General features: G+C 33.9%; 1 protein-coding gene across 1 annotated transcript in view; it reads right to left on the reverse strand.

Moving 5' to 3' along the window:
- Nucleotides 1–24,853, reverse strand: part of LOC123262455 (phosphatidylinositol glycan anchor biosynthesis class U protein) — a 28,074-nt gene that overhangs the window by 1,616 nt on the left and 1,605 nt on the right. Inside the window, exon 3 of the mRNA XM_044724673.1 lies at nucleotides 2,647–3,403. Coding sequence (XP_044580608.1) covers nucleotides 2,647–3,403 — 757 coding nt within the window. The remainder of the gene's footprint in view (nucleotides 1–2,646; nucleotides 3,404–24,853) is intronic.

Below are 24,853 nucleotides of genomic sequence, written 5' to 3' on the forward strand. Positions count from 1 at the left end.
CTTTTACCTTATCCAAAATTTTTTACGATATGAATTGTTGAAAATTTCAAATATAGTGGTATGTCAAGTTTGAAAAATTCAAAACTCGGATTCAATTCATAATCTTATTGTTATGGGCTTTTGTTTTCGCCTTAAAATATACACGGAAAAAAAAATTTCGTTCTGGTAACGTAACTGTAGAGTTACCACAACTATACACAGTTTACTATTCGTTGTAGAGTTACAGTAACATAATGTTATTTAGTTCTGATAACTCAATGTTGTTGAGCTCTCAGAGCTCTACGGGATTGTTCTTAGAGCCAAACGGTATAGTTGGAAGCGCTCTACGTTGCGCAGTAGTGGAGTGCGCTGACATATTTCATAACTTTCTAAAATGCCAAACATAATTATTTTGTTACTAATCTATATTATTAAAAATATATGAGGACAATTAAGTTCCCAATTTATTTATTTGAAGAAATAGGTTTTTTTTTGTCAAATTGAATTTCGTTAGAACAGTTTTGTATTTATGGTTTTTCAAGGTTCATTTGCAGTGACTGTTAATTAAATTTATTAGTTGAATATATTGTGATAAGTGATGTTATCGGAATACATTAAAAAGACCCCATGTAACACAAAATAAAATTTGTTTTCGTTTATTTATCTTTTTTCGTGCATATACGGTAATAGTGATTTTATGTCCAATATTTATTGATATAATTAAGAAAATAAGATCATTTTGTGACGACCATATTTTTATTTTACAAATAATTTTTATTTGTAATATATGTAAGTTCTATTATTATTTTATTTCTATTATAATACTATTCTTATTTGCCATATACAATTATTGTTGGCTATATAAATTCATTCTGCCGCATGTATTTATTAAATTATCAATGCTAAATCGTAAAAAAAAATTATTAAGCAGACTTCCAAAAATTTTTTATAGTCTCAGAACGATCCTGTAGAGTTGTGAGAGGTAAATAACGTTTAGCTCTCAGAGCTCAACGATGTAGAGTTGCAGGAGCTAAACGGTATTGTTACTACACTGATAGAAGGATTTATTTGTATTAAAAAAATATTTGTTAATAGTTAACAAATCATTTATTAGAGACCATTTTTTAGTATCAAACAAATATTTCTTAGTATTTAAAATGATTTGTTTGTATTTAATAAATCAGATATTCATTTATTAAATATTAATAAATCTTTTTAAATACTAAGAAATATTTGTTAAGGACTAAAAAGTGGTCTCTGATAAATGATTTGTTAAATATTAACAAATATTTTTAACTATAACTTTTTACAACTAACTAACTACTAGAGTTCCTATAGCAAAATTTTTTTCTCCGTGTAGTTTTCGAAAAAATAATGAGAATAATGAATTTTTTTTTAATTTTCGTTCCAATTTTAAACTCAAATTTTGAGTTTTTTTTTAAGAGCGAAATTTTTTTTTTTTTCGGAAAAAATATATATTGTGCTAGACAATAAAACATATTTTTTAATGCAACTATTCAAGATAGATTCGAATATCTTTGATTATTTCAACCCATTTTTTTCAAAAAATCCGCGTTTTTTGATAATTTATAAATACTCCAAAAAAATAATAGCTTAAAAAATAATAATTAATACCGATCAATAGTGTCGATCATCCAATGTATTTGACTTATGAGTAGAAAAAAAAAGTAAATATATTTTCGCAATGAATCGAGTAAGTTACGTTCTTTGGATAGTTTGCACAATAGATTAGTATTAAATATAATTTTTTAAGCTAAAATTTTTCTGAAATATTTATAAATTATCAAAAAACGCGGTATAATATGAATTTTTTCGAAAAAAAACTCAAAAATGTGGTTCTTCATAATAACTCAAACTTGGAAGAAAAATTGAAAAAAGTTTGGAAAATCCAAAAGTGCACGCCTCATAACGCTCATTCATTTCTTAAGAAAAAAATTAATTGTGTAATTGATTAAAGAAAAAAAAAATTATAATTAAGTAATTTCTTACTGAGTATTTTTTATTTTTTTTTTTTAAATATCGGCGCCCTTTTTGTCATATGCGCACTCAGTCTAAAATAATCTAGCTTGATCAAGTGGCGTCAGAGTTGTCACGTGACAAATAAGAAAAGTTCATTTGGCTTTGTACGGTTGTATCGTAGTGAATTTTAATAAAAATTCCATTAAAAAAAAAATTCGTAAACTAGGCCACTGATATGAAATACGGACCTAGTTCATTGAATTGTTAAACTAATAAAAAAGGTCCGGTCTTGAAATATCAATTTGTTCGGGAGTAATCGTTGGTACATCCAAAATGGGGTGACATCCGGACGTCCACGTAAAATTTTTTTCAAAACGTTTTTTTTTTCAAATTAGCAACATGAAATGATTTTAGAAAGTAAAAAATGGTTTAATTGAGGCGCTTTTTCTAAAATTTCTAAAATTCAGCTAAAAAAAATAATTTTTCAAATCCGGTGATTTGGTATAAAATAGCCTATATGTTTAATGTGTAGAGTCTGAAGAAACTATAATGAAATAGCGAAACATTGTAATTAAAAATTTGGTGATTGGTGTTTTTTTTCAGATCCAAAATACCTCTTATTTTAAAATTCAATTAAATTTTCGAATTTGATCTTATTTAAAAAATATTTTATTATTATTAACTTACGTCGGAACAAATGCTGCCACATTGGTAACAATGCTATGTAAAATCCAACATCTCCGAGGCTAGGATACGATTTGAAGATAGCTATTATTGCCAAATAAGCAAATGACAACAACATTGGATCATTGCGTAATCTCAATGCCAATGGTACGACGTACAACAGACCGACATTTATTTGAAATGATGCGATGAACAAGCCACGAAAATGTTCAAACATTTCAGTGAAGAAATACCAATACAGTCCAATGTTTGGTCTTAAATCGGGCACTATTAGTATGAAGCCCATTGTGTTTTTGATGAAATTCCAATTGCCCATTATGTGATAAGACAGATAAATAAACGAAGACAATATCGTTAAAAATAGTGTCACCATAGTTAAAATAACTTTCACAGTCTCGCGGTTTGTTTTAGCATCTTTGGAGACAAATATTGTGGCAGCAACAATCAACGATGCAGGGTACAAATTTTGTAATGCTAACAGAGATATTATCAAACAGGTTGCAAATTTGTGTTTTTTTATCATGAAACAGAGAGCAAGAGATGTAAGCAGGTTCGTAAATACTGTTGTTGTCAACGCAACACAATTCAAGACAATGTAAGGGTTGAAGAGGTAAGCTGCTGGAACGTAAAATACTGATGATGTCGCTGTTTTAGATATTGGTGTGTATGATAACTCTTCAGTGGGGTTCTTAGATAATGGTGTGTATAACTCTTCAGCTGGTTTCTTTATTTCTTTGGTTTCTTCTTTTTCTCTTTTTTCCTGGAATCAAAATGATAATTCATTAATAAAAGTTTGAGTTACAAAAAAATTTTTTACATGTTCATGATCATCTTTATTATTAACTTAAGAGAATCAGAAAAATTTTGTGTCCAGGATGGTCATATGATAAAATCGGTTTTTTTAGTGAAATGTAGTGTCATTGCAAAGGTCTTGACTTGAATCTGTGCCTTTTCAAGGTTTCATATCATTCTCACCGATAGTCAATTTATTACGATAAGTATTTAGGCTGCATTCAAAAATACTCTATCTCTAGGTACATAATTAAGAAATTACCTTGCATCTTGTGAACTATTGACATTTTCAAAGATATAAGCTTACTCCGACATTACTCTCATCGAGACCTTTTATTTGAGTACCCACATCAATTTTTTCATATATTTATATATGTTATATATATATATATATATATATATATATATGTTATATATATATATATATATATATATATATATATGTGAGGAGTTGAGTTTCAAAAGAGTATCTTTTGATTTTTTATTAATCGAGACAAAAAAACTGGTTATCTTCAATTATAAATATTTTTATTGAATTTTTTTAATTTAGCTATAAAGTGCTATCAGTTATGAAGCTACAATTCGATTTTCATTTAGAAAACTTTATGATTCTCGAAGTAGAATAGAATATAATTTTATTTGTATCACCATATTTAGTGTTTTACAAAACTGTTACCATATTACATTTATAATAATAATTGCATTTTACTCATTTTTCTTTGGTACACTCTTAGTTATTTATAAGCACACACCACTCTCTACACTACATTTTATTTTATTACAACCACTTACTAATATTATCTTTGACTTAATCTAGTATATCACACTCCTTACATCTTCCATAACAAATAATAACTTTTATACTATACAAAATTACTAGTATCACATTTCTGTTCTTACTCTTTTAATTAATTTTGCATTTTTTGGTATACATTATATGTCCGCAGCGCCTTGACAATTTTTGTTATTTAATGCTTTTTCTTTAAACACTCTTTCCACCTCTCTTATAAATATACATAAGTCTTTTTTTATCTCCCCTTTTAAAGTCTTTATCATTAATTCACTGGACACCTCGTTATTTACCTCTTTTATCCACTTACTTTTTGCTTGTTTACCTTCCACTGTTATTTTTTCATGAATTTCCTTGCACTTTATAATGTGAATAATAGTTTCTTGCTCTTTTTCACAAATTCTGCACCCCCAGTTATTTTGCCCTTTTTTTCCATCCCTCCAGATGTTACCGCATCGTAATCTAGCCCATGTTTCTTTATCTTCACTCCTTACGCTGTCTCTTTTCCAATAATTGTTGCTTCCCTCCGTTTTTATATTTTTATATAGCTCGTTGTAGGTGGATTTTTCTATTAACATCTTCTCTTTCTCATCCAACATCCACTTATAGTTTTCAAGTCCGCTTTTTATTTTTTCCTCCACTTCGTCACTGCTGCAACCCTCATAAATCATTTTCGGTAGTTCTCCAATTCCTATTTTTTGTAAAAATTTTTCTATTTTTTTTCCCCACTTTGTTGGATTCTTGTTCATTATCTCTCTCATCTCGTTTTTTATGCATATTTTTGTCCACCTGTCATCATCCATCTTGACTACATCTGCTAGGAATCTCAAGGCTCGTTCCTTTATTATGTACTCCATGTGTTCAATTCCCACTTCTTGTCTGATTATATACCCCGGCGTGTTTCTTGCCACCCCCAATGACATCCTGTTTATCCTGTTGTAAAATGTCTTGATTTTCTTTGGCTCGTCCCACCCCCAAATTTCCACTCCGTATAGACATCCTGCTTTTACCAACGAGTTATATAGATATATTCTGTCTCTTGCATTGTTCCTCTCTGTTCTTTTGATTACTCCCCATGTCGCGTTGGCAATTTTATTTGCCTTGTTCACTAATTCGTTTATGTGCATCTCCAGTGAGTTTTTTGTCGTGACCCTGTAACCTAAATATTTAAAGTTTTTCACCACTTCTAGTTGCTCTCCTTTGTATTTCCATGATTCTTTTTTGCCCCTTCCCCCTCCTCTGAAGATCATTATTTTTGTTTTTTTTGCATTCACCACTAGGTTGTTTTTTCCACATATTTTTCTATTTCTTTTAGCATATCTCTTAATCCACTGGCTGTGTCCGCTATTATCGCCGCATCATCTGCATATTTCGCTATGAAAATCTTGTTTTTTCCTATTACTGTCCCTCCTACATTCTTCTCTTTGATTGTTACCTCCATGTCATCTATAAATAGGTTGAATAAAATTGCGCTCAAGGCACAGCCTTGTCTGACACCTTGATTTATCTCGAACTCCTCTGATTTCATACTCCCTAGCTGAATTTCGCTTGTTGTTTTTTTGTAAATCTCCACTATCATGTTCCTCATCCTTCCGCTTATACCTGCCTCTGTTATTTTTTTAATTAGTATTTTTCTGTCCACTGTATCAAACGCTGCCTTTAGGTCAATGAATCCTATGTAGAGCTTTTCTTTCCTCTTAATCTTGTTGTTTATCAGAGAGTTTATTAATGTTATGTGGTCTCTGGTGCCTCTTCCTCTTCTAAAGCCTGCTTGACTTTCATCTATTTTTTTCTCTCTGTCAGCCCATGTCATAATCCTATCTGCCATTATTGTCGTCAATATTTTGTATCCTATATTGAGCAGTGATATTCCTCTATAATTTTCTGTTTTTTCCTCGTCTCCGCATTTGAATATTGGCACGATCCTTGCTTTTTCCCATCCTTCGGGAAGTCTGCTTTCTCTCCATATTTCGTTTATTATTCCTCTTAGTTCCTCAATCAGTTCCTGTGGCAAATTTTTTATAAACTCCGCTTTTATTGCGTCCTCTCCTGGCGCTTTATTGTTTCCTAACTTTCTTATTGCTTTTACGAATTCAAGTCTACCAATGTCCTTATTCCACTCATTTCCTTCTTCTTCGCTTTCCCTGGTTTCCTCTCTACCTTCTGCTATATGCTCTTCTTCTTTTTTGTTTAATAATTTTCTAAAATGTGTCACCCACGTTTTTCCACTTATTTTATTCCCACAATTTCCCTTTCTATTTTTTTTCCTAAACTTGTTGATTGCATCCCACCATTTGCTCATGTCTTTTGCTTTATTAATTTCATTTCTTTTTTCCTCCCACCATTCCTCTTTTGCTTTTTTTATTGTGCTTTTATACTCCTTTTTCGCTTTTAAAAATTCCGTTTTGTCACCTGTATTGCCACCGTCTTTTGCTCATGTCAGGTTTTTTAGCGTTTGCCACACCAATTCCCTTTTTTCTTTACAAACATTATTAAACCAAGCTTTTTTCCTCTCGTCGTTACTTCCTCCTATTTTTCTTCTTTTATTCATTCCCGTTTCCTTTGCTCCTCTGTAAATCATGCCCTTTATGTCTTCCCATTTTAGATCAGCCTCTTGTGCATTATTTACTTCACTCCATTTTTCGTGCATGATTTCTTTATACTCTTGTTCTTTTTCTTTATTCCACAGTAATTTGTCTTCCTCTATTTTTTTTGTATCATCCGCCTGAATTTTTTCTTCCCTCATTTTTTTGCTGTGATTACGTCTGTTTTCCATCTTCTCCTTTAGTTTAAATGTGATCGGTAGGTGATCTGATTCAATTCTTTCCAGAATTTTTATCCATTCGATTCCTGCATCTTCCCCTCTATCTAACGTTAATAATAAATCAAGCACAGAACACCTAGCTTCACTTTTCCCTCCTATAAATGTTATTTTCCCACTTTTGTCCCCTTTTAGTGTCCCGTTCATTATTCTCAGTCCTAACTCTTGACACAAATTTAGCAATTTTTTCCCCTCAGAGTTTACTACCTTGTCTTTTGATTTCCTTTTGACGTTGTGTTCCTCGTTTATACTTTTTGTGTTCTCCTCCCCAACTCTGGCATTTAAATCCCCTACAATTATGATTCTTTCTATTTTGTTTACATACTCCTCAATGATTTTCTTGAACTCTGTTTCGAAATACTTTATCCCCACGTTATTGTATGCCGTTATAATCAAATCGTCTACTTTATTGCTTTTTTGCTTTCTGCTTTTTAATAGTTTAAATCCATATTTCCATTCTTCCACCCACCAGTCCTGTTCTACCTCTTTTTTTATTCCTAATATATGCCCACCACTTGCTCTCCCCTTTTTTCCACTATTTTTTCTAACTGCGTCGATTGCCCACCATTTAAAATTTTTATTCAACCTATCCATTATTTTACCCCTGTCTTTTTTTTCCACCCACGTTTCCACTAAGTTAACCACTTCATATTTGTCTACCATTTTGTTTATTTCATTTAACTCACTCATACCTGCTACGTTCCAAAAACATACCTTGTATCCTTCCCTAATGTAATTTGAGTTACCCACACATTCATCCACTCTTTTTTTTTCACCGGAGATTACTTGCTAATTCTGCTTTGTTACCTCTTCTAGTTCCGCTGTTAAATCATTCCACTGTTTCCAAATTTCATCTACACAGAGTGTCATGTACTTTCTCCTTGTTACTGCGCCCTTTTCTTTCTGCATTTGCTCCTCGTTTCTGATCCAGGCATTTACCTCCATCTCCCTTTTGGTGAAGTCGTCATCAATAAAGATGTCTGTTCCTTTCAGATTCGCTCTGTCCTCCAAAAATCCTAACTTCTCTGTGAATCTCTCGAAATAGACAACAATTAGTTTCTCAGAATAATAACGATGATTTAATTTTTTAAAGTTTACCTTTAACTTCTCCTCAATTATTCTTACCGCTCCATTGTTGTCAGTACACTTGTGTCTGATGCAGACGTTGTTTCTCCTTTTTTCCCTCCGCTCCTTTTCCTCGCTGAGTTCTTCCCAGCTTAATTTTTTCGGCTGCTCCCATTTTCTCTGTCCTGGCGGATTCCCGCTGTTTCCCTGCTTCCCATCCTTGTTCACCGCTTGTCCTACTCTTTCTCCTCTTCCCGCGTCATTTTGGCTAATTGTTGCTGTTTGTGTCGCTCTTCTTTCTCGTTCGCTCTGCGGGGGGAAGGAGACTGCGTCTGCGCCGTATGCTTGCGCATTGCTTGGTTGATTCCCTCCTTTTTTTGCAGGCTGCCATCCGCTGTGCCCTGGTCTTCCACTTTCTCTCCCAGGGACGTATTCCTCATTATTGTGCGCCCTTTTCATCCACTGGCGTTCAGTATTATTTTGAAAAACCCCAGTCTTCCTTATTTCCCGCTCTTTTTCAAGTCTTCGACTCATCTCCTCTTTCTCACTTTGCGCTTCCCATCTTCCTCTAATTAGCTCGTTCCTCTCCTTTCTCCAACATCTTCTTTCTTCGTCTAATTTTTGTTTGACTGCTTCTGTTTCATTTTGCAAGTTTTGACAGTTGGGACATTTACCTTCTATTATGTTTCCAAGCTCCATTATCAGATTGTTGTTTACTTCCTTAAATTCTGTTATTATGCTTTCGTTACTTTTTTCCACTGCTCCTCCGATGCTTTTTTCTAGTCTTTCTACACTCTGAGACAATTTTTCCAATACACTTAGTACTTTCTTTTGGCTTTTGTCGCTAATACTTTTTTGCACATTGCGTATTTGCTCCTCAATTTTACTTAGCCGCTCATGTACATTTTTTGTCATCTCACTTTCACTTTCGTTTTCCTTGTCTATCATATTTTCTTTGGCACTTGCAGTCTCATTGTTTTTTTCCACTATAGTTTTGTCTAGCTCTCCCTCTTCAGTTTCATCAGCTTCATCCCCCTCTGTTTCATTGTTGTTCTTTGATTCCAAGACCTTTTCTTCCTCGGACTCGTTCTTTTCTATATCTTTGTCTCCCATTTTTAACCACTTTTCCAAACTTGCTTTCTCCGCCCCTGTAGCTGCCGCGCTCCTCGTGTAAACCATGTATCCCGCTCTCGGTCTTTACACCTAACCTATCTTTTTTGTCCGCTGATTCTATGTCGATATCTCTCTTATTATGTCAATATTTCCCACTAACTTTTATTTTCTTATAATCCACTAATTTTATTTCTTTTGCCTTTCCACTTTTTTTAATTTTTTTCTGGCTATTTTCACTATATTTTTGTAAATTAATGCTTAGCGTTATTTCCGCGATGTGCTCACTTTCGCCACCTAACGGGTTCTTTGATTCTCGAAGTAATTAATATTTAAAAGTTCAAAAAACTGCTCTTTTAAAATACGAAAAGATACCCTTTTGAAAATCAGCTCCTCAAATGAAAAATATATCAAAATGCATGAGGGTACTCAAATGAAAGCTCTTAATGAGTGTCACATCGGGATGAGCTTATATCTTTAAAAACATAAATAGTTAAGAAAGTACAGTGCAATTTAGCAAAAGTCATCATTCAATAAAGCAAAATTTTATTCATTTATAGTTCACAAGTCACGGCAGTTACATAGTGACTGCAAGGTTGCTAGTTTATTAACATTAAATTTCTTATTAAAAGAAGATTCTAGCTAGAAGAAATCACGAAATCTTAAAGTTCAATGTCTCAATTTAATTTTTCTAATCTATTTCCAAGTGGGATACGGAAATTTAAAAAATGTCACTTGAGGATCAGAATTTAGAAATATTTTTTTTTTTTTATTAATTATATATATTTTGATATTTAAAATAAATGACATCAAATAATTTCATATGAGAGTTACTTGAAGATAAAGGCCAAAATAAATATATTAAAAAATTTTTTCAATAAAATAAATTTAAAAAATCATAAAAACTCGACGAATAATAACTTAAATTTAAAATAATTGTGAGAAATTTGAGATAAATTTAATAGATTCGAGCTATCAGGAGGTTGGCAATGGCCTGATCGGCTTGGTGCTCGCTTTTCAAAAGAGTGGGACCATGGTTCGATCCCAGCACGAACCAATATTTTTCAGTGATTATAATTAAAAATATGTGCGTTACGTTACGTTGCCAGCCTCTGGAAGTGGCAGAGATAGCCGGGCGGCACACGTCTGACTTGGGCGATCTCACATTTTAAGCAACAACTTGAATGGGTGACCACTCTAATCAGCGTTGGCTCGCGCGAGGGATCTCTGCACACTAGGAGAGGGGCCTAATGCGCCAGTGGTCGATAAAGAAGAGTTTCTTATCAATCACTGTAGACTTAACCCAGCTCCGACTGTACTAACATGGGTTTTCTCTGTGGTTTTCCCATGTTACTATTCCAATAGCCGAGTGGTGAGGATCAGGGCAAATGCGATACAGAAGGCACAAGTTGGTCCACAGCCGCAATGATAAGGCAGAGTTAACTAAGCAGAATGATAAGGCTTGGGGTATAAAAGGGTGTTATTACGCCTGTACACTAGAAATCTGTATATAAATAAATAGATTCGAGCTATCTTTAATGGCTAGAAAATTATGTCGATAAAATTCAAAATTTTTTTTAAATTCAAAAAATTCGGTTAAGAACTGCGGGCACCAATTTGCTGAAATAGTACGTTATACAATGAAAAAATTAACTTGATTCAGGAATAAAATTCTTGAGCTAAGAAAATCATTTTGAAGAATTTCTTCATTTCTCATAAAGTAGAAAAATTCTTAATCTTAAAAATATCTCTTAGTTCAATAAATAAAATGATAAAAAATGACATTTTCCGAATAAAAAATATTTCAAAACCGTAATTTTTCAATTTTTTATAGAAAAAAAAGATAACCGTGGAATTAATTAATTACCTAAATCTTATTAACTTCCCGCTAAGAAAATCGAAGATTTTCAAAAATCGGGCAGTTATTGTTTTCACCCCGTTTTGCAAAAATCAAGTTTTCATCAGATCTCGACGTTTTAACGTCAATCCAAATAGATTTCTCCCACTTTAACCGTCGCACACTATCGCCCTCTTGCGCCTAGACCAGCGTATTATTGCACATTAAATATTAAAAAAATTAATTAAAAATTGAGTTTAAGTTAAAAAAATTAACATTTATATTTAAAAAATTCTAAAAAAATCAGTGAATTTTTTGATTACAAATTTATTACTGCGTTAATGATAAAAAAATTATAATAAGCTTACCAAAAATAAACAAAGCCGCCATGTTTATTTCCATATTTATTTTTCAATAATTAATATAAAATTAACAAAAGGTTTAAAAAAGAAACCACATAGTAAGCACTAAGTAGTTTTAAATGTAATATTTATTAAAACTTTTTTTTTCTTGATAATCACTAAAATAGATTTTTAATTTGGAGAAAACTATTCACTCTAATTAGTCGTACACCAGCACCGTATGAATATTCGACAGTCTTACGGGTGCGACTGGGGCACTCGTGACGTCACAAAAATTCTTACTCAGGACGCGGTAAAATTTGAATGAGTAAAATATATTCAGGCGCTTAATTTATAATTATAATTGACATAATATAACATTAAATAATTTATTATTTATCAACTACAAAGCACATGCATTTCTCTATCATTTATTGGATAAATTTTATTATTATTAATATTAAAGAGTTCTATATTTCAAAGCCATTATCCCCGATCCAAATTGATGTTAGACTAATTTTAAATTTTACATTAAATTTTTATTTATTAAATTTATTTTCACCACTTTTATTGTCGGTATGAGCACTCAATACCGTCTTTGGGTGAATATATCTAATAATTAAACATTTTTTTATTTTTAATTAAGATTAAGCAAAGAAGTTAATTTTTTACTCAGTGAAACTTTTTTCGGTCACCGAAAAAATAACTCGGAAAAAAACGCGGAAAATGCTCAGACCAGGAAGCGAACCAAATTTGTTGCGACACCAAAAGATCCAGGTTCGTTTCCTGGTCTGAGTATTTTCCGAGTTATTTTTTTGGTGACCGAAAAAAGTTTCACTAAGTAAAAAATTAACTTCTTTGCTTAATCTTAATTAAAAATAAAAAAATTTTTAATTATTAGATATATTCACCCGAAGACGGTATTGAGTGCTCATACCGACAATAAAAGTGGTGAACATAAATTTAATAAATAAAAATTTAATGTAAAATTTAAAATTAGTCTAACATCAATTTGGATCGGGGATAATGGCTTTGAAATATAGAACTCTTTAATTAGTAAAAATACCGATCTTCGGAAAAAATAGTAAATTATTAATATTAATATATTTTTAGTAAATTAAGCCATGAATCCCGATCCGAAAATTCTTTTGAAGAATTACTAAATTTTTATTATTACTTCTTCACGATAATAATTTTATCGGTATGAGGTCTCATACCATCAGAGAAAATTCAGGTGAAATTTAACAATTAAAATTCAAAGAAAGATTCATTTACTCAGTGACACTTTTTTCGGTAACCGAAAAAATAACTCGGAAAATGCTCAGACCAGGAATCGAACCTGGATCTTTTGGTGTCGCGCCAACTGCTCTACCCTTAAGCTATCCGAGACACTGTCCGTAACTATCATTCAGTTACCTATTGAGCTACACTGAGTAATTCTTTATTATGACTTTTTTAGATATATTTTCATTACTTTGACTCCAAATTTTTTTTCTTGCCTGTCTTGAGCTTAAAGTTCATATTGGCCAAGGATTTTTAATAAGAAATTAATGAATGATATGAAGATCGGTAGTTTTTAAATTAATATATTTTTAGTAAATTAAGCCATGAATGCCTGGTCTGAGCATTTTCCGAGTTATTTTTTCGGTTACCGAAAAAAGTGTCACAGAGTAAATGAATCTTTCTTTGAATTTTAATTGTTAAATTTCACTTGAGTTTTCTCTGATGGTATGAAACCTCATACCGATAAAATTATTATCGTGAAGAAGTAATAATAAAAATTTAGTAATTTTTCAAAAGAATTTTCGGATCGGGATTCATGGCTTAATTTACTAAAAATATATTAATTTAAAGACTACCGATCTTCACATCATTCATTAATTTAAATTATTAATATTATAAATATTTCTTGAAATTTTTACTTTTTTTATCATAATAAATGCGACGATTATTATCCAAGATCAAATTTTAAAGTTAAAAATTTTTTTCATTATTAGTATTACTTACATAAGCAATGTATGAGGCATTCCAAACCAAATTGTACAACTCAAAAAAAGTTTTTTTTTCATTTCGTAATTTTTGGATATTATTTAGTATCCATCAAAAAAATTTTTCCGATAAATTTTGAGATTTTTTTTATGACCAGTTCAAAAGATATCGAATTTTGACGAATAAAAAACCTTATTCTCTTTTGGTTTTTCGCTCATAACTTCTACAAAAATGGTTCAAATCCGAACTTTTTTGTTCCAAATTCTTATTGTTCTTTACATAATTTAATATCTCTCAAATCAGCGATAAAAAAATCTCAAAATTTATCTAAAGAAATTGTTTGATGGATACTAAAAAATATTCTAAAATTACGAAAATCAAAAACAAATTTTTTAAACTGTACGATGTGACATGGAATGTCCCATACATTTTTTTTTTTTTTTAATTAAATATTTGTCTCATAAACAATAATCGGCGTATTTATCATGTTAAAAAATACGGAAAAACGGTTAACCCTAAAGGCCATTCCTGGAACTTCCCGCTATGCACTAGTTCAAAACGCTCGAAAAATTATCTATTCCAAAGTTTTAAGCTTTCCAGCTCAAAAACACAACTCTTCTAATTATTATAGCTCGAAAAACTACATTGATAGTACGATTTGTTTATATTTAATAAGCTTTATTAACTGCTATAATAAATGATTTTTTAACATCATAGGATTTAATATATATTTATTAACAGTTAATAAATTATTTACTATTTATTGAATACGATTTATTAAATGTTAGTTAATATTTGTTAACAGTTAACAAATATTTATTAAATCCTTTATTAAAAAGTTGATGTGACGTTTTCATTGTTGTCGCTTTTCGTTGCTATGGTGACCACTTTGGCAACCATTACAATGGCAATAGTTACCGTAGCAACGGTTATCATAGCAACGGTTAATATGGCAATGGTTATCATAGCATCGGTTACTATGGCAACAGTTACCATAGCAACGGTAATCATGGTAACAGTTACCATAGCAACGGTAATCATGGTAACAGTTACCATAGCAACGATTACCATGGTAACGGTTACTATGGCAACAGTTACCACGGCAACGGTTAAATATAAATGAGTAAAATTTGTAAAAATAACGATTAATTAAATTGGCGATAATAACCATTTTGACAGAAGCGCGCAAAGCGCCTTCGATTTTCTAGTGTTAGTAAATATTTGTTAACAGTTAACAAATATTTATTAAATGTTAGTAAATATTTGTTAACAGTTAAAAAATATTTATTAACAGTTAATAAGTACAATTTATTAATTGTTAATAATTATTTATTAATGGTTAATAAATATTTGTTAACTGTTAACAAATATTCATTCAAAATAAAAAGCAAAAATCGCAATTTTTTTGTAACACTTTTGATAACTCTATAGTTGGAGTATATGATAATAATTCAATTCACTAAATATATTAATATTTTTAATATTTAAAAATATAAAAGATAATTATGAGTTGTGATAGAATTTGGTATTTTACAATAACGTTATTATAATGTAATATAATTAATGCAAATAATTTATAAAGGTGATTTTTGTTTATAAGTAATCTTCATATCACATGACTCTGCAAGCGAAACAAATTTACTCAACAAAATATTTATTAACTGTTAATAAATATTTGTTAATAACTATTACTAAATAATTATTAACTATTAATAAATGTACTTTCCTCCCAAATAAATATTTATTGAATGTTAAAAAAATTTATTAAATTAAATAATTGTCTTCATCAAATAAATAAAATTATTAATAGTTAATAAATTCTTCTATCAGTGTGGTAATTGTTAAGAACGTAGTTTTTTGAAAATTTTGAATTTCGATATCTTCCGATCGAATCAATCGTTTTTGATGGGGTTTGCAACATTCGACGCAGGGTGTTAAGCACATAAAATTATTTTCGCCTGCGAATCATGTCGATGTAATGTTTTAAAGTAATGTCAATAAAATACGTTTTTGAATTTTTTAAAATCAAATATTTTTTCAAGCACTCATGAGTGATGAATCATGAATGATCATTGTAATTTCATTACATCAAAAATGATTCAAACAAAAATTCCGGAGCTATATAAAAAAATTTTTTTCCAAATTTTTCGACAGTGATATCTCCTGAACAAATCGACTCGAAAAAAAAATTTGAAAATGCATTCATTTTAATCTGTTATATTCCCGCGATCGCGCAATAAGAACAATTCTTCGGTTCTATGATCAGCAAAAATAAAATGTATGTAAAATTCTTAGTCCGTTGATTAAATGAAATGACCACATGAAATATTAAGTTTTGAAAACTTTACAATGACTTTTTCCCCGCTGCCAAAGAGACGATTGTTATAAGGAAATTTTTAATAAAAGTTATTGAAGCTTAATAAACGTTCTAAATTTTATGTCTTAAGAATTCCTAGTTTATAAACAACAAAATTTTTTTATTTTACTCATCACTCTGATAAAAGCTCCATACGAAGTCAATTATCGCGAAATTTGTTTTTAGTTGACATCTATTTATTAAAAAAATAAAATATTAAAATCGGTTGATCTTGGAGGCCATCCTTGTAATTTCCTGTTTCTTTTGAGATTCTATCAAATTTTATGTATGTGGAAATGTCATTTCAAAAATATGAATTTTTTGACAATTAACACCCGCAATCCACACCCCCGCACTCCTATGAAGGGGAGGAATTTCGTAAGATTCTATTCAAGATGATTTCTACATCATAAAAAAAAATTAGGAAAACGGTTGACCCTAAAGGCCATCCCTGCAACTTCCCGCTCATTTCATACTTAAGCGTACAAAACTGCATTTATTACATTTTTGAGCTCTCCGAGCTCAAAAATCTGCTAGAAGTTGAATAAAACACTGCATTTAGAAATTTCAAACTGCAATAACTTTTGAATAAATGAACCGATTTTTACGTGGTTGGTGGCATTCAACGCAGTTTTTAAAGCCTCATAAAAAACCTTCAAGTTTAAATTGATCGCCCGGGGAAAAATGATCAGGACTGATCAGACCTGTTCATGTCTAAACCGTTAAATACGCTCAGACTTGATCAGACCTGTCCATGCCTGTTCCTGTCTGAAGTGTTAAATACGCTCAGACCTGATCAAGCCTGTTCATGCCTGCTCATGTCTGTTCATGCCTGTTTATGTCTGAAGCATTAAATACGCTCAGACCTAATCAGATCTGATCAAGCCTGTCCATGCCTGTTCATGTCTGAACCGTTAAATACGCTCAGACCTGATCAGGCCTGTTCATGTTTGAAGTGTTAAATACGCTCAGACCTGATCAGATCTGATCAAGCCTGTTCATGCCTGTTTATGTCTGAAGCATTAAATACGCTCAGACCTAATCAGATCTGATCAAGCCTGTTCATGTCAAGCATTAAATATGCTCAGACCTGTCCATGCCTGTTCATGTCTGATCTAGCCTAAAATAGATAAGGATTAAAACTCCATATATCAGCTGACAAGAACTATTCATGCATGATTTGCCCTCTTAAATGATATTTTCAGTCTAGAAGAAAAATTTTATCGAACTATAGACTGCAGTTCTATTTTTAAAATTAATTTTTTCCGTATGACGTATCAGTTTCTATCCCCTTATAAATTTTAAATGTACAACTTTTATCAAAAATTTTGGCTTATATAAGCATGAACTTTTTAATTTTCCATGCTAAAACGATGATTTTTAACGATGAATTTCGACGCAATGACATAAAATTTTTTACTGTGTTCCATTGAATACGCGAAAAATAAGATTATTTAGTGAAAGTTTGAGTTTGATAGAATGAAAATACCAAAATATATCAGTTGATATCGATAGGCGATAAGTCCTTTCAAGATGTCTGCTATTATCTTAAGCTACGCCTTGGTCCATTGTAGTATAGTGTCAAAGGCTGCTAAATTGTAGAACACACAAATAATTCTTCATTTCCTATACGTTTTAATTAAAAAAAAACTTCAATTTTAAAAGAAAACAATAAAATTATAATTACGGAATAAACCTTGAAGAAATTTTTTTTTACTTTACATAGAACCATATGTTAATGGAGCGAAAAAAAAACATAGCCGTCCCAAATAAATCACTCTAATATACACAGTAAAAAATTTTGCGTCATTGCGTCAAAAATCTTAGTGTTAAAAATTTTTGTGTTAAATATTTAACACTTTTATGTGTAAATTTAAAATTTATTCTGTTAAATCAACACAAAAAAGTGTTAAATATTTAACACAAAAATTTTTAACACTAAGATTTTTGACGCAATGACGCAAAATTTTTTACTGTATATAATTAATTATTAATAATTAATAAATTAAGTATAGAACTCCGTTAACTATAAGGATAAGTCATGTATAAAATATAAATTACTTAAAGGAGTTTGAAAGGCACACTAGGGTTAAGATAAGCCATTGGGTCAACAGGTAAAGTATCAGTCTGAAGAGCGCAACGTGCATGGTTCGAATCCCCGTCGGCACCAATCTTTTTTCTTTTCTTTTATGGACCTGATCGAGTCAGATATGAACAGATCTGATCAGACATGAACATGCCTGGCCAGGTCTGATCAGACCCGGTGATTTTTCATATCTGATCAGACCTGAAGACTCATGCCTGTTCATATCTGATCATTTTTTCCCGGGCGAACAAGGAATTTCGAAGTAATTCCCAAAAAACGATTTTTTCAATTTTTTTCGTTAACGATAACTCACGAACGAATTAACCGATTTCGACCGGGCTGGCGGCAATCGACGTGTTTTTTTTATGTTAAGAGCTGATTAGTTTTTGGAATCGATCGGTAAAACCGTTAAAAGTTATTCTAAAAAAACTTGAAAAAATTTTTTTTTACAGTTTTTTTTAAATTTCTCAAAATCTACTGGTTCGAGTCGGTCCAAATTATAGTCAAAATCTAAGTTTAGTCTAGCCCTTTCGAATGATGCTAACCGCGATGAAATCGGTCAAGCCGTTCAAAAGTTATGAGAGGTTTACATACGGCCGTACACACACACACACACACACACACACACACACACACACACACACACACACACACACACACACACACACACACACACACACACACACACATATACCTCGTGTCGGGCTTGCTGGGTCCCGCATCGGGCGCCTCACCAGATGGCGGATAGGGGAATGCCCGGCATATCTGCACGTCAGATGCGTCGGGTACCGAGGAAATAGAATACTCGGGGTGGACCAAAACCTAGCAAAAGATGATATGAAAATGCCAGATCAATTTCAAACATCGTCTACGGTGCAGAGGGGGGATACCTCAGTGCCGGCGAGGGAAGGCGTGCAAACGGGCCTGAACTCGTCGTTATCAAGCGACCGTTTGAACAGCGGAGTAGACCCCATGGCTCTGCTGTCTAGCAATGCTAGCAAGGTTACAGGGAGTACGAAATCAGCCCAGATGGCAGAGAACGGACAGCTGAGCAACATTTCTCTAAAAATTGGAGGACCTTTTGCTCCTGTCACTAATCAAACCTACCGAGGAAGAATCAACTCTGTACCGACCGTTACAGGCCAACAGTCACCAATGGAGAGGCTCGGCATCAAGATCGAAGAGTTAGCCGAGTTTATAAAAGACAAAAAGAATCTCCATCATGAGATTAGAAAATTGGTTACATCTATCACTACAGCATATAGGTTAGCCAACAAATCACCAGGCATGTCGGCCTCAACGACCCAAACAACTCCGAGTCTGACCAAAAAACCACAGCCATCTTTGGTCACTCCTAAAAAATTACCACAGCAAGGAAAGGACAATAACAAGAAGAGGCAGCTGTCCACGCCCAGCCCTTCTTCAATAATCGAGAAGCCACCACAGAAAAAAACAACCCGGGAGGACGTCTAGACTACAGTGGACCGAAATAGGAAGAAGAAGGAAAAAGAGCATGAAACAGCGGCTCCCTAATAAAGCTCAAAACCAGTCAAGTAAGGGTGCCTCTGAGAAACCGAGGAGAAAGAAGACAAGAACTAAAGCTGTTCTTGTCCAACCAGTAGACGGCCAAACTTATGCTGATATCCTAAAGGAAATCAAGGCCAAGGTAAGCCCTGTCGAGGCGGGCGTAGACATAAAGTCTATTAAAAAGACGAAACACGGAGGCGTTCTCCTTGAAATGGCTCGAAAGACCGAAGACAGCAAGACTTTCACCGATGCAGTAAGGTCAGCCACTGCAAACATCGGCACGGTCAAGACGCTAACACCAACAACAACGATCGAGATCCTCGGCTTGGACGAAATCTCTACCGAGAGCGAAGTCCGTGAAGCACTCAAACGTGAATTCACTGACAGCCTGGAGGTCAAACGGGTAAATTTGACAAAACCCACACCACGAGGAAATCGGGCAGCCTTCTGCGAAGTAGACGAGGCCAGTGCGATTAAGGTCCTTGACAATGCCCATATAATGATCGGTTGGGTGAACTGTCGTATACGCCCAGTTGCAAAAGTAACCCGCTGTTTTAAATGTCTTAGTTTTGGACACCAAACACGCCAGTGTGCGGGACCAAACAGAAGCAGGTGCTGCTACAAATGTGGCGGAGAGAACCACAAGGCCGTAAACTGCACGGAGAAGCCAAAATGCTTCCTTTGTGCTCCGGACAAAGATGCCCAGGATGGTCTATGCCATATTTCTGGCACTGGAGCTTGCAGGGCATTCCGCACAACACTTGCAGAAGCCAAGAGAGGGCAGAAATGACACGCATACTATAAGGCAACCTGAATAGGTGCGCCTTGGCGCAAAACCTGCTGCGCCAGCGTGTATTTGAAGATAAAATCGACGTCTGCTTTATCTGCGAGCAATATCTAAACATCGAAGGTAAAACATGGTTCGCAGACGAAACTGGCACGGCAGCAATTTGGATTGTGAACACAAAGAACGTTACCGTCAACAACAGCGGAAGTGGAGCAGGTTTTCTCTGGATTCAAACCCCCACAACCTACTTCATGAGCGTCTATCTCTCACCTAACGAAGGGATTAGTGTGCGGCAGAGATTGGTTATCTTAGACAAAGGAAAGGGAATCCCCGTAACACCTTCGTCGTTTAGACCACTCTGTATGCTAGACATTGCTGGAAAACTGCTCGAGAAGCTCATACAAGGGAGACTTCGCAACGACATCGACCGTGCTGGAGGTTTTGCCACCAACCAGCATGGCTTCCAGAAAGGTCGTTCGACAGTCGGAGCGATCGAGAAAGTTATAAAGACAGTAACACAAGCATGGTCTAGTAGCCTCAAAGCTCGTAAAGTATGTCTTCTCCTCACGCTAGATGTCAAAAACGCATTTAACAGCGCAAATTGGAGAGACATTTTAGATGCTCTGAAGCACAAGATTGACGCGGAGCCAGAGAATCTGGCACTAGTCGACAACTACCTAGACGAAAGAAAGCTAATAGCGGAAACTACGGAAGGCCCACAAGAATGCGCCATAACGGCTAGCGTACCGCAAGGCTCAATAATGGGGCCCGATCTATGAAATGCGGACTACGACGAGCATCTTGAAATCTCGTTACCAAAGCAAGTAGAGCTAACGGGCTTTGCAGACGACGTTGCGGCCATGATAGTAGTAGACAGCGTAGAAGAGGCCGAATTACTGGTTCGGGAAACCATTGACGCCGTCGAGACCTGGCTTGATAAACACCACCTGAAACTCGCCAAGCATAAAACCGAGATGGTTGTTCTGACACGTCAAAAATGGCTCTCAAAACCATTCGCTGTGGACATGGAAGGAACAACACTGACGTCAACAAGGGCCCTGCGCTATCTAGGGGTAATGATAGACGAAAAACTATCTTTCCGCGAACACCTTAACAGTGCATGCAAAAAAGCCAGCAAGACGGTGTCTAGCCTAGCAAGAATCATGACCAACACTATGGGACCAAGAACCAAAAAGAGAAGAGTTCTTCTAGAAGTAGTCCACTCGGTACTGCTTTATGGAGCAGAAATATGGACAGGCATATTGAAACAGAAGACCTACCGACGAAAAATAGCGGCAGTGCAGCGGCGAAGCGCTCTCAGGGTTGCCTGCGCCTATCGAACGGTTTCCGAGGCGGCTATATTGGTCATTGCGGAAGCCGCACCCATCGACCTACTCGCGTTTGAGAGAGCGAAACTCTATGACGCTAAAAACAGTGACGAAAACATGAAGGACGCAAGAACGAGGATAAAGGCGGAAACGCAACAAGAGTGGCAGGACCGATGGACATCGGGAGAGACGGGCAGATGGACGGCACGCCTGATCCCAAACATCAACGTCTGGCTTTCTCGGGAATACGGAGAAACGGACTTTTTCTTGACCCAGATATTGACGGGACATGGGCAGTTCAATGCCTATCTTTTTAAGATGGGACTGCACAGCACACCAATGTGCAAATACTGCCCAGACAAAATTGACAACGTCGAGCACACGTTCTTTGAGTGTGACCGGTGGAAGGACTACAAAAGCAGTACTGATGAAACTATTGGCACTACGCTCTCCCCTGAGAGCTTAGTAACCTGCATGATTAAAAAAGAAGATAACTGGTCAGCTGTCGCAGCCTATGCGCAGTGTCTTTTGAAGGAAAAAATCGTGGAAAGAGACTAGTAACTAGGACCAACTGTCGTGAGACGCAACACGGACTGGATTGAAGTACGGCTAACGCGGTCCTGATCCAGTCTTTCCCGTAACATCTATGGGGAAAGAGAGAGGAGGATGTTTAGTCGGTATTGTTGTCAATAATATTGACTTCCAAGTCCGACATGACCAGGACAAACATCTCGTCCTGGTATGCGTAAATGTATTTGACCTCCTCTTAAAAAAAAAAAAAAAAAAAAAAAAAACACCTACATACAGACGTACGGAGATCATCGCGGAAACATTCAGGGAAGCTTCCTGGTACCTTAAAACGTCAACATTCGTTGAAAACTCGATTTTCGGAAAACTAGGTAAAACCAATTACTTCCCAACTTTTGAAAATTTTCAATTTTCTTAGCGGGAAGTTAAAAAGATTCCTACAAAACGCTGAGTCCATAGAAACTATTGTTTGGAAGCAAGAATTTTTCATTGTTAACGCTCTCGCAATCCAGTTTAGAGTTGGAATTTGATAAAATCAATTCTTATCTGAATTTGACATCATAAACTAAGATTACTACCAAATTTGCAGAAGTTACAGTTTGGAAATAGAAATTTAATATTTTAACACGCACCCACGCAATCTCTATCGGAAATAGAATTTATTAATATCCGTTTTGAGATGATCTCTACATGACATAAAAGATTCTTACCAAATTTCGAGTCTGTAGAAGTTACAGTTTGGAAATGGAAATTTAACATTCTAACACCCACCCCCGCAATCCTTATTAGGGGTGAGTTGTTGTAAAATCCGCACTTAGATCATTTCTGCATCACATATAAAAGATTCTAATTAGATTGGGAGTCCGTAGGAACTATAGTTTGAAAATTGAATATTTTCATTGTTAAGATTGTACGGACACTAATGCACTTTTGAAGATCAGAAGCTAATTTTTTGATATGTTAAGAATTGCTATCTCATACGTCTAAATTAATTTTTTGGAATAGATCTGACGAAGGGTTGTCCTTTAATAAATTATTAAAAAATTAAAATTTAACATGTAGCCTATAGAGACTATTGGCGGATTGCACATATATCGATTTTTGTGACTACCTCATAGGAAGATTAAAAAACAAAAAACTTCTATTTCAGTCAATCAACTTTCGTAGAATACGTTAAAAATAAAATAAAAATTTTCTGATGGAGGCTTTTAAAGATATTTTAATGCAAAAGAAGAGAAATTCACGAAAATTTCAGGCCGACGTATTTAAAAATAAATAAACCACGTGATTCAGCGCAGTGTGACAACGTTGCACAGAATAGAACGCGCGAATTTTGAATTTTAATAATTCCTGTGTATTTTTATGGGTTATGTTTTTCAACTTAACACTACACCGTGAGATAAATATAAACAGCTGTTAAGCGCGGTGTTGTCAGATCCGAGTTTTGTGAAAAAATACTTGGGTCAAACATTGACTATTTATTGTTTTTGTTAATTAAATTATTAAATTATTTTAATTAATAATCATGTAAGATAACGATTAAATTATAGTAATGAATTTTCGTATTCAAATTTTTAATTTTAATGAAAAAAAAATTTAGATTCTACTATGACTTACCCCCGTAAGTCACCCCCGTAAATATACAATACCCCTATTGTCTGTGCAACCTTAACACCCCCGCAACCTCCTGTGAGTATTATAAACCGATTATTGTTTATAAGACAAATGTTTAATTAAAAAAAAAAAAAAAATTAGGAAAACGGTTGACCCTAAAGGCCATCCCTGCAACTTCCCGCTACCTCCATACCTAAGTGCTCAACAATTCACATATTTTTTAAGCGCTTCGAGCTCAAAAATATAATTTTTGTGTAATTTTGAGCTCTCCGAGCTCAAATAAATTACTGTTCTGTGCTTTTGAGCTCTTCGAGCTCAAAAGGCTAATAGAGGTTTTATAGAACACTATTTTTTGAATTTTAAAACCGCAATAACTTTTGAATGAATTAACCGATTTTCTCGCGGTTTACGGCATTCAACGCAGTTTTTTGAGTTCTTTGAAAAATTTTTGAACGTAAATTGGCCAGACTAAAAATTTCATAGAAATTCTGAAAAAAACATTTTTTTCAATTTTTTTCGACAATGATATCTCACGAACAAATCAATCGATTTTGACCGGACTGGTGGCAATCGACGTGGTTTTTTTAAGTTAAGAGGTGATTAGTTTTTGGAATTGATCGGCTCAGCCGTTTAAAAGATATTTCAAAAAAACTAATTTTTGGAAATTTTATTTTTGAGATTTCTCAAAATTGATCGACTCAAATTCTGTAAACTAGTATCAGAATTCTAGAGGCAAAGGAACTCTTCAGGACGCCGCTTATTTCGATTGAATCGGATGATCCGTTCAAAAGTTATGAGAGATTTACACACACACACACACACACACACACACACACACACACACACACACACACACACACACACGCACATACAGACACGGTGACATCACCGCGGAAATAGTCAGGAAAGCTTCCTAGGACCTCAAAACGTCGAGATCTGATGAAAACTCGATTTTCGAAAAACGGGGTGAAAACAATAACTTCCCGATTTTTGAAAATTTTCAATTTTCCTAGCGGGAAGTTAAAAAATGTATGGGACATTCCATGCCACATCGTACAGTTTAAAAAATTTATTTTGGATTTTCGTAATTTTAGAATATTTTTTAGTGTCCATCAAACAATTTCCTTAGATAAATTTTGAGATTTTTTATCACCGATTTAAGAGATATTAAATTATGTAAAGAATAATAAGAATTTTGAATAAAAAAGTTCGGATTTAAACCATTTTTGTAGAAGTTAT

The sequence above is a fragment of the Cotesia glomerata genome, linkage group LG4, assembly GCF_020080835.1.
Source record: "Cotesia glomerata isolate CgM1 linkage group LG4, MPM_Cglom_v2.3, whole genome shotgun sequence".
NCBI classification, from domain to species: Eukaryota; Metazoa; Arthropoda; class Insecta; order Hymenoptera; family Braconidae; genus Cotesia; species Cotesia glomerata.